Source organism: Lemur catta, chromosome 2, assembly GCF_020740605.2.
Source record: "Lemur catta isolate mLemCat1 chromosome 2, mLemCat1.pri, whole genome shotgun sequence".
NCBI lineage: Eukaryota > Metazoa > Chordata > Mammalia > Primates > Lemuridae > Lemur > Lemur catta.
The window spans coordinates 16,125,530-16,136,493 of NC_059129.1; the positions used below are offsets into that span (position 1 = coordinate 16,125,530).

The window sequence follows — 10,964 nt, forward strand, 5'->3', positions numbered from 1 at the left end:
TATGTATTTATCTTTTCTGATTTCATGGCTATATAGTAGTATGCATATGCCAGAATATGTTTAACTCCAAATGATGAGTATTTATTTCTAGATTCTTCCTGTTATACCTAATGCTGTAGTAAACAGTCTCACATCTTAGGGTAAATTGCTGTCAGAGGAATTGCTGGGTGACAGGGTGAGCATTTGAAATGGATGTGCCCTGCCCAGTTGCCCTTCCAGGGGCTGCACAGATCTGCTCCCAGCAGCATATGATGAAATCATATGTCATCATGTACATGTGTACACTCAATGTTAGCTGTGTACATGATGTATGTGGGTATGTATAAATATATATGTATATATAACTTTTGTTTGCTACATTTGTCAAGAGTTTATTTCATTATTTCACCAAATAAAATAGTAACTTTTAACATTTTTTACTCTTTGTGAGTGTTGTAGTTTATTTCTGATTTCATCATATTTCCTCCTTTAGGATGTTGTCATTCATTCTTATTTTCTCTTTCTCCAGGAATATGTTGGATATTTGGATATATGTTGTATCCGTTTCCTCGACAGGAAGTCTCTTATTGTATTGGTCATTTTCCCCAGTGAGCATTTTGCTCATCTTATTAGCTATTGAGAATCATATCTCCCTGATAGCCCTTTATGGTATTGTAACGATCATTTCCTATAAATGACCCATAGATTCTCCCAGAGAAGATACATGCTCTACTTGAAAGGTGTGAAGTTCTGAATGTGTCTTTTTATCCCTTTTTATTCATTACACTCATATCTTCCATCCAAAGGCCACTGTCTCATCAGGCCTATACTGTGCCACTTGCTCAGGATGCTACATCCTCAGGAAATTCTTGCCTTTCTGCCCCACCTCCACCCACATCCCCAGCTGGAGTGCAGTGAATGGGCTGATGTGTGTCCAGGACAACACTGGGCTGTCACTCAGACCATGAGCTCTGTGTTGGACTTTTCAGCAGGGCCCAGAGGTCTATGATCTGGAATTGACTCTGACTATAGTCCACATTGGAGTCTAGAATGGACTCTGAGCTCTAGACTGAGCTCCAGGATGCACCTGGCCAAGTGGACACAGGCTCTGGGTTGGCCTGAACTCTACCTCCCGTGGCACTGGACTCTAGGCTGGGTCCTAGGCTTAGCCTCTCTGGGCAGCCACGGCACAACCTCAGACTCTGGATGTCTCCTAGTGGCGCCCATTTCTCAAATGAAAGGCAAGCCCATGGGCACACAGAAGGAAACACTGGATTATTTATTGCAAAGCAAGATTGTCAGTTCGGGAAGCAAGAAAAAGTGGTCAGGCCCCTTCTGTAATGGGAACCAAGGAACAAGACAGGGAGACAGACGGGATGCAGGAAATGAGCTGATGCACGGGAACAGCCTCCTCTCCCAATGCTGGGAGCTTCCTCTCAAGAAAAATCTTCTGTTGTGCTGCTTCCACCTCTCTGGGCAGTGCTGGCAACACGCTCCCCAGGCTGAGGTCTCTGATGAGCACCAAGGAACTCCAGGAACCTAGAGCCTCCTCAGGACTGAGCAGCAGTCTGTGTGAGAAGCCGGGCCCGAGTTAGTGGAAGTGAGTCAGTCGCTCCAATGGGCCTCTGTCCTGGCAGGAAGGGCAGAAGCTGTCCTGTCCCAAGTAGAGGATGGCTCAGCTGAGGGCAGCAGTAGCAGCAGGGATCCCACCAGCTCAGCTTCACCGTCCCTTCAGGATCAAGCGGGTTTTCCCATCTCCAATGAAGAACCTACAAAAGAGGTTCAGTGAGGTCTGAGCCCTGGAGGGGAGAAACCCAGCCCTTCATCATGTCTCCACCCCAGAATTCTCCAGAGAGGTGACTTCCTGAGCTTTCCCAGCCTTCATAGCTAGATCCCCCTGGGGAAAGGGAGAGACACTATTTCCTATTTGGTTTCCAACCATTTTCTTGATGCTCACTGCTGCCGTTCTGAAAGCAGCAGACAATTATCAGCGATGCATTTCATGGAGCCACAGGCTGGGTCCTGAAGAGCCCCCAGGACGGCGGGTGGGCAGTGGTGTAGGCCGTCTAGACCAGCCCAGCCCAGCTCTGTCCTCCCCCAGACAGTGTGAGGCAAGCCCAACTTGTATGTGCTAAGTCCAGACAGATCCCCGTGCTGCCTGGAGCAGAAGGAACAGAGTGTAAGAGGAGAGCCCGAGGGAACTCAGTAGTATTTCCTAACTGGACTCCACATCCCCTTCTGGAAACATCGCCCTTATGTTTTCACATTGTATTTTATGTGAAGTCATCTCCTGACACACATGCTGCTGGGCACACCATTTACGTGGTTTTCCTATGTGGATGGGCCCCCTGGAGTTGTACCACACCCCTGTAGGTACCACTCCTCCCCTACCCTCTGTGCTACTCTCAGTTGTCTGGGTAGGGCTGGCCTCACCCCAACTCCAGGGTTCGGCTCATGCTCCAGGCACAGCCAACAAGGGCGTCTGAGCCCCACAGCTGCAGTGATGGATTCAAAGGTGGGCATGTGACCCAAGCTGGGCCAGTCCAAACCAGGGAACATCAGACCCAGGGTTTTTGCTAAAGCTCTTGTTCTGTTGCCTCTTGAGTTGTTAAGCTGCTAGGATAGAAGCCTAGAGAGTCTGGTGAGCACCTTCTCTGTTGAAGAGCCTGTCTAAGCAGGAAGCCCACACAGAAGAAAGAGCCTACGAGAAAGTCCAAGTCCTGAAGACATTTGAGCTCTACCCAAAGCCACTGCTACCTGTGAACTTTTGGATTATGTGAGTTAATGAATTCCCCTTTATGACATACACTGTTGTGAGATGGGTTTCTGTCGCTTGCAACCGAAGGCCCTAGATAGAGCCGTGTTCTTTGTGTCTGAAGAGGATCCTTCTTTCCTCTCCAAACTGAAGTGAGAGCCTACCCTCCATTCCTGGATGCTCTGGAGCAGTCACCAGGTGCCCACAGGTGGGCCAGTGACAGAGTCACACTCCTACCTAATGAACAGTCCCACTAGCAGGCCAGCCAGGAGTGGGCCCACCCAGTAGATCCAGTGGAAGCCCCAGTAGTTGGCCATCACGGCAGGTCCAAAGGCACGGGCAGGGTTCATGCAGGCTCCAGACACGTTACCCCTGCAAACAGCCAGCACACTGGTCACCAGAGTCCCAGCCAGGCCCCACCTCCCCCAAAGTCATGTCCCCAACTAGGCCTATGGCACACAGACCCTGGAAACCCTCTCTAAACTTCCATATCATGGACTCCCAGGGTGCATCCTTAACACTGGGAAGCAAAAAGCATGGCTCCTCTCTGAGCATAGAGTCTGGCGCTTCCCATACACCCAAGGGAAAAATGACCAGCAAAGAATGCCTGTTCGGTGATGGCAGGGAGAGAGGCTGGATCTCAGTCTTCTCCGAAGTCTATAAAGCAAAGTCAAGCAGTTGTCACCCACTTTGGAGTCAAGCTGACCTAGACTCACAGCCCATTTGAGCTGTGAGACCTTCGTTTAACCTTCTGTGTTTCAACTGAGGTGAAAGTGCCTATCCCATAGGTGGTTGTCAGGAATCAAAGAGAAAATGCATATAGAGCCCATGCCTCGCATATAATTAATGTATAGCAGCATTAACTATAATCCAGCCAACTCAGGAGACTCTTGTGGTGCTACAAGTTTGGGCCTTCAGTCTCCTACAGGGGGACTGTTCCCCAGGTCCCAGGTGCACCTCTCTAGTTCTGGGTCTGCATCCTCAGCCCATTCACTCAAGCTGGAGTCCTGTAGACCACATCCCACCCTGTGTTCAGCAACCAGTTGAAAGGCTTGTATGTGAACCACAGGCCACTAGGGGGCAGCAAAGCACGGCCACAGCTGAACACATTCCCCAGCCCAGCTTGGACTGCTCCTCCCGAAGATGTCAGAGCTGACCCAGGAGAAGGGCTAGACTAGGCTCTGCGTGCAAAAGAAAGGAAGGGGTTGTATATTAGGAATCCCCTTGTCCCAGATCTGTCGCTTAATTTGCCACTGCCCACTGACCTTAACTACGTCCCTTCCATCCTCTCTGTCTCAGGTTCGTCATCCATGGTATAAAATGGAGAAATAATCCCTGACCCAACTTTGTCTCCTTCCTCCCTCTCCAAGACTGCTGGGAGGCTGGAAACCAAGGACACAGTGGCTGTAGATGCTCTTTGTAAGCCCGAGGCTAAAACCTGGCTTCCCACTTACTGAATGAACACAGTCTGCAGCAATGTTTTATTTATCAAAATTGGAAAACGTTGCATAAAAATCCAGATTTCTGTATTTTTTTTTTGAATGAAATTAAAGGGTCACCCCAGACCCATCTTCTCACAAAGCACTGACTGACTGGCGTTGAATTGATAACAGTCCTTAAACACCAAGTCCCCACCACCCACTGTTGTCTGCCCAGGGCCAGCCCACTGCCCCCATCTGCAGTAGCAGCCTGGCCCCTATTAGTAGCTGAGTCTGTGACCTTCAGGCCTGACCTCATCCAGAGCCAGGACAGCCCAGATCTGGGCACAGTTGCCCCATTGCCAAGGGACACTTACCCTACCAGGATGTCCACGGTGACAGATAAGCCGATGGAGAATGGGGCCAGAGGGCCCTTGGTCTTCTCGTTGATGGCCCCCATGCACACGGCCAAGGCCAGCAGCATCGTCAGGATGATCTCTGCCCCCAGCGCCCCTGCCACCTGCCCCTGCTCCTGGACTGTCACAAAGGCTGCCCCAGATGTGTTCCAGAACCTCTCCGCAGGACTCACTGCCTGCAGAGAGAAGCCGCTGAGCCTCACAGGGGGCAGAGAGACAGCTGGGAGCTGAGGGGAGGAGGCCTAATTGTGCACGCTGCCCACCTTAAGAGCCAGTGACGGGTTAGGCTAATGCGCAGGTAGACACATCTGGGTTCACGTCCCAGCTCCCCCAGTTCTGACTGTGTGACTCTGTGTGAGCTATGGGACCTCTCTGAGCCTCACTTTGCTCATCTGAGGAGTGGGGACGACCCAGCAGTGGCTCCAGGGGTTATGGGCCTGAGCTTATGTAACTTAGATGGCCCTCTTTGAGAAAAAGAACATAAACACATGAGATCAGGTGAACCCAGCGCTAGGCCCCGCAGGACCTTGGGCGGGGCCTGTGCACGGAGAGCCCTGCAGCTGAGGCTCCCCGAGCTCCACAGGAAATGGGCCTCAGGTGGTCACAGCACCTGGAGAAGGAGGACAGTGGAGCCCACAGGCTCCTGGGCTCCGCTGCTCACCAGCTCGTCTGAACTTGGGCAAGTTACTGACTTCTCTGTGCCGCCGTTTCCCCATCTACAGAATGGGGGTGATGATGACAGCTCCTAGGTCACAGGTAAGGGTCTTGGCATGCCTGGCACTTAGTGAGCGCTCTCTAAGGACTCACTGTGGATTCTCGTGAAGTTGCTGGGAGATTAGGAGAATATGTGGAAAGTGCTTAGCAAGGAGGGTGTGCTCCGTGAACGGCAGCTGCTGCTGCGCACTTGTCAGAATCATGTTCGGCAAGTTTCACGTGGCAGGGCTTGAGGGCCGGTCTGGGCCCCACTTTCCATAGAGATTCAGAGGGGGAAGATCCAGGGCGCCTTCCACGGACAGGGCAACAGGCTGCGGGTCTCACGTGGTGGCGTGGAGAGACCAGGGCAGGGGAAGACACAAAATGAGACGTTGGACCAAAGCCTGCAGTGGGCCAGGACTGAGAGCTTCAGACCCAGGCGCAGCCAGGCTAACGGCCCTCCCGTCCACCACACACGGCACGCAAGGCCCAGGTCTCCAGGGGTCTCAGGTTCCACTGATAATTAAGGGCAGAAGGGAGGAGGGAAAGAGGGATGGGGAAGGAGGAGGAAGAAGAGGAAGGAAGGAGGGAAGGAGTCCATCCATAGATTTGTGTGTAGAGCTATATAAATCTTGTGGCTGAGAGGAAGAGCTAGCCTTCCTGTTGTGATGGGAAGATTCCAACCAGGAATTGAATATCCACTCCCATCAAAGGTAACTTAGTTTAAAGGCAAGCAAAGTGGAGAACATACAGAAGTTAATCCAGGAATTTCTCAAGAATAATAATCATATTCATCCGGAATCCTCAGCCAAGTGCTTAGTGAGATGTTTGTAGAAGGAAGGAACAAGTGAATGAGTGAATAAAAAAAAAAACAAAACAAACAAAAAAAGCCATTACAACTATCCTAATCAACTCCAAAGCCAAAAATGGGCTCAGGAAGAAGATGCCACGTCCTGAATTTGCTTCACGGTCTGCATGGAAGGGCTGTGTCCAAACGGGAACAGAACAGGGTAGTTTGGGAAGGAACAAGCCCCACAGAATGTGCCCCTCCTCAGTAGGAAAGGGTCCACCAAGTTCCACGGGCAGAAAGAAGCCAAGAGTTGGGCATTTCCCCACTGCCCACCGTCTCCCCACCGACACAGACAACTCCAGCCGTCCCGTCAGCCGAAGCCTCCAGCCCAGTCCCCTGGGGGTCACCCACCTTGGCCAGGGCAGCCCCGATCAGCCCCCCGAGCAGCTGGGAGATCCAGTAGGGAACGAGCATCATCAGGGTGAGGCCTCCAGTCAGCATGGCCGCCAGGGACACCGCAGGGTTAAAATGTCCCCCACTGTAACCCACAAGAGCAGAAGGAAGTCATGAGGCCACGGTCCAGGGCCGACCACGAGTCTGTCACCTGAGAGAAATGTGTCCCAACCAGCCCCCCAGATGAGGTTGCAGGGCCAGAGTCCATCCAGGGTCCAGCCCAGATAGGAAGAGGCACCAGATGGCTACCATTTTCCCTGAGGTGTCCGGTGATGGGGTGACAGACACAGGGGGAGCTAAAGGAAGGGGAGAGCAGCCCCCAAGCCTGAGCCCAGACCTCAGGGTGGTCTCAGAGGAAGAATATGCAGGGAGACTGTCCCTTAACTCCTTGCAGACTCCCTCCGAGCTCCCTCCCACCTCCAGAGAGGTGGCCGCAGCTCAGACTGAGACCCCAGGCTCCGAGTTAGTAGCCCAAGAGCCATGTCCCGGCCTCCCCTTATGAGTAGCGAGGCTAGAATGAGAGCTCTTGATGTAACTGCTCAGCTAGGAAATCAATCCCCACTTGTGGTCTGAGAGTGTGAGGAGTGAAACTCGGAGGTTAGGATTCAGGTTGGAACTGGCGTTGAGAACCGGGGGTGAGGGTGGGGGCTCCTGATAGCATCAGGGATTTGGATCAGGGGTTTGGGATGAGCGTGGGAGCTACATGAGTCAGAACCTGGGGTCAGAGGGCAGCTTCCAGTTGTCTGGCCCCTGCCTTTCTCGTGGGTAAAGAGCTTCCTGTTCATAAAGATGCTCAACCCGCCCCGGCCCCAGAGCCAGGAGGTCCCCAAGCTCCTGCACCCCCATCAGAGTTGGTGTCCCAGCCAGCCCCACTCCGAAGGAGGGACTGTTCTCTCAGAGTTTGGCCCATTACATCCCTCTGGTTCCCAGGAAGGGATACCCCCCAATAAGGGGGAAAGTGACCCAATGACCCCCCACATCACACAAGACCCAAAGTTCCCCCAGATGTTAAGAGCCCAACAGTGAGCCTGCCCACCCCCAAAGGACACAGGGCATTGAGCTGAAACTGGACAGAGGACCTTGGCTCTTGACAAAAGGACTTTGTCCAATACTCTGATGCTTCTTGACCAGCTGCCCCCAGCTTGTCAGGCCCAGCTCTACACCCAGGCCCTCAGGTGAGCTTCCCGCATGATATGAAAGCACCAGCCAGTGCTCAGTCTCCAAAAGTCAGGAAGAGGGGCTGCCAGGTCCACTTGGCCTCAGGTAGCTCAGCCTGGGCTCTGCCAAAGCAAACAGGGGATGCTTTGGCTCCCCAGGGGGATGGGGTGGCTCCCCAGGGATCCTGGACAGCTAGAACCCCTGAGGCCATTGGCCTCTCCTCCACCATCCCACCTGCCCAACCTGGGGAGAGACTGTGATTGAGCATGGCTCCAACAGGAGAGGGCTGGATGCCCTGAGGACCACACATGTTCCCTAGACTAACAGTCAAAATACTTTGTTCATTCATTGATTGCTCACTCAGCAAATATTTATTGAACACTATGTGCCAGGTGCTGTGCTGGGTGCTTTCCACACCTTACCTTGGATCCATTCAACAACCTCAAAGTCAGTGCCTGGACACAGGACATGTCAATATTTGTGTCGCAGGAAGAATCATTATTTGTGGAAAAAGTCAATGATTGAATAAAAGGTTGGTATTACAGAGAGGCAGGCTACTACAATGCCAGAGAAATGGTCTCTCTAGCCAGCTGGCCTGGGTTCAAACCACAGCTGTGCCACTGCATAGCTGTGTGACCTTGGGCAAGTTCATAACCTCTCTGTGCCTCAACGATCCCCCCTGACAGGGTTGTTGCAAAGCTATAATGAATTACGTCATGTACAGCAGATAGTACTGACTCTATAGTTAGTATATAATAAATATCAGCTATTATTATTACCCACATTTATACCACTGCACACAGAGAGGTTCATCAACTTGCCCTGCTGACCCAGGTAAGATGTAGCTTTTCACGGATCACATGATTTTCATTCCTGTCGAAGCCTCCCTTGGACATTGAAAGAGATGTTCTCTTTCCATTCTGGTTTTCTCAGAAACAGTATTTCAGTTTCCCTATTCAGATCTATGTCCTGATTGAGATTAAATATAGGCCAACCTTGTCCCAGATCCTCCTGCCAGGCTCCCTGTTCAAGATCATCATTACAGCTGCCACTCCTGGGAACCCGCCAACCTCCCCTGTGAGCCCCCACCCAGGTGAGAGCTGAACCAGAGGAGCCTGTCCCCTCTGCCTGCCCTCCTGGTCACCACTCGACCGGCCGAGTGGGGAAGGCCCCGGTCGGTTCCTCTGCACATCTCTCTGCTTTCCCTAAACCCCTTGTAGTGGTAACAACAACACAGCAACCAGTACTGGCTGAGTGCTTGGCATGTGCTGAATGCTTGATTTCATTCTCAATGGCCCCCTGCTCCCCAACTTAAGGCACTTGGGTTTGGGTGCTGGAGCCAGACAGCTTGGACTTGGTTCCTGGCTCTGTCACTTTCTAGCCCTATAACCTGGGACAGGTTACATGGCCTTCCTCATTTGCGGCTGTAAAATGGGACTAATAACAGGACCTACCCCACAAGGTTCTTGTAAAGATTGGATGATTAATATCTATAAAGTGCTTAGAATATTGCCTGGTACGTGGTGAGCAAGATATCCATGTTGGGTTGGAAAAAATTCATTGAAAAAATACACTCCTGTTCCCATTTTATAGTTTGGAGAGGGACTTGCCCGAAGCCAGGCGCTCACGGGCTGCAGAGTGAGGAGAGGACCCCAGGCAGGCTGAGGCCCCACCCCACAGCGCTCCCTGGAGTCCTGAGTGGTGACAGGGCCTGACCACAGCTTTGCCCCCACCCCAGCTTCCCACGGGAGCCCCAGGCTGAGTGCTTGGGGCTGGTCTCACCTGATGTTCCCCAGTGTGGCAATGATGAGCCCCAGGGCCAGCCCGTGGGCCAGGGCTGGCTGCAGCAGCCCGGTGTCCAGCCCATTCTCGATGACAGACAGGCACCCGATGAAGATGAAGAGGGCAGAGCCCAGCAGCTCAACCAGGCAGGGCTGCACCAGCCGCTCGTACCAGGACACACGCCACCTGCCACCCACGCTCGGCTCCTTCACCTTGACATTGCCAAAGTTAGAGTCACACATAGCTACCTGCCGCAGGGAAAAGGGACAGTGGACATGGGTGGCAGGAGAACCCAGACAGGAGGCCCTGACCCCCAACCTTGAATTCATTCGCAGCCACCCCTTGCCCTGCCAGGCTGCAGAGGAAGACTCGGCGGTGGGCTCACCTCTCCAGACATCAGGACGCGATGGCACAAGCCCCGGGGTTCTTGCTGAGCTGCTGGGAAACCCGCACCTGTTGTCCTGGACACTCTTATCTCCAACACAGGACCCGCTGGTCCCACTACAGGCTGTGTCCCTTTTAAAGGACTGCAGAGGGTCACTGACAGTGCTCAGAAGCCAATAAAGTCCAGGTGGGAGGTGGCCCTGAGGCCCAGAAGAAGAAACTTTTTTATCTCACCAGGGCAGGGCTGGGGTGGGGAGTGAAGGATTGCTGAGCTTCCTGCCAACCAGGGGAAAGGCGCTGGCTTGGCTACGTCACCTGGACAGGACAGCCCAGATCCTGCACCCCAGCCCCCCACTGTCCAAAGGAGGCCAGCGCGTGTCAAGGGGCACGCAGAGAGCCCCATCGCGTTGGGACCTCTCAGGTTAAGAAACAGCAAACTCATCTTCGATTGTTTTTCCACAGATGCCCACAGGCATCTCCTTCTACCTGAGGCCCCAGCACCTGCCCTCACCCTGATGGCCTGACCCGGGACCCAGTGGCAAAAAGTGATCCCCCACTGGGGGAAGCTGCACAGACTAGCAAGAGGCCACGTGGTGCGGTGGTAAAACCCGTGCATCTTGGAAACCGGCTTCCTGGATTTAAATCCCAGCTCTGCCGTGAACCAGCCATGTAACCCTGAGCATGTGCCTCAACCTCCCTGCTCCTTTGTCTTCTCCTCTGTCAAGTGTGGGTGGTAGTGACAGTAGCCATGTCACAGGGTTGTTGTGCCGTTTAGATGGGTTACTATTCATAAAGTGCTCAAGACAGTGCCAGATGCAAACAATAAACATAATACCAGTGTCCATTCATTCAGAATATTTGCTTAGGGCGGGCTGTGGTGTCTTGTGCCTATAATCAATCCCAGCACGTTAGGAGCCCGGGGCCAGGAGGATCACTTTGGACCAAGAGTTTGAGACCAGCATGGGCAACATAGTGAGATCCTAACTCTACAAAATATAAAAAATTAGCCAGGCATAGTGGCACATGCCTGTAGTCCCAGCTACTCTGGACACTGAGGTGGGAGGATCACTTGAGCCCAGAAGTTCAAGCTTACATCGAGCTATGATTGTGCCACTACAATCCAGCCCAGGCGACAG

The 10,964-nt window shown here is 52.8% G+C and overlaps 1 protein-coding gene across 1 annotated transcript; it reads right to left on the reverse strand.

The window, feature by feature from the left end:
* Positions 1-1,663: 1,663 nt before the first annotated feature.
* On the reverse strand, positions 1,664-9,841 carry LOC123632498 (aquaporin-8). The gene is made up of 6 exons (XM_045542828.1): positions 9,830-9,841; positions 9,445-9,692; positions 6,463-6,589; positions 4,530-4,744; positions 2,972-3,106; positions 1,664-1,748 (listed from the first exon to the last, which is right to left on the reverse strand). Exons 1-6 carry the CDS (start codon positions 9,839-9,841, stop codon positions 1,700-1,702), a joined length of 786 nt encoding a protein of 261 aa, XP_045398784.1. The 3' UTR covers positions 1,664-1,699.
* Between the last annotated feature and the right edge of the window lie 1,123 nt (positions 9,842-10,964).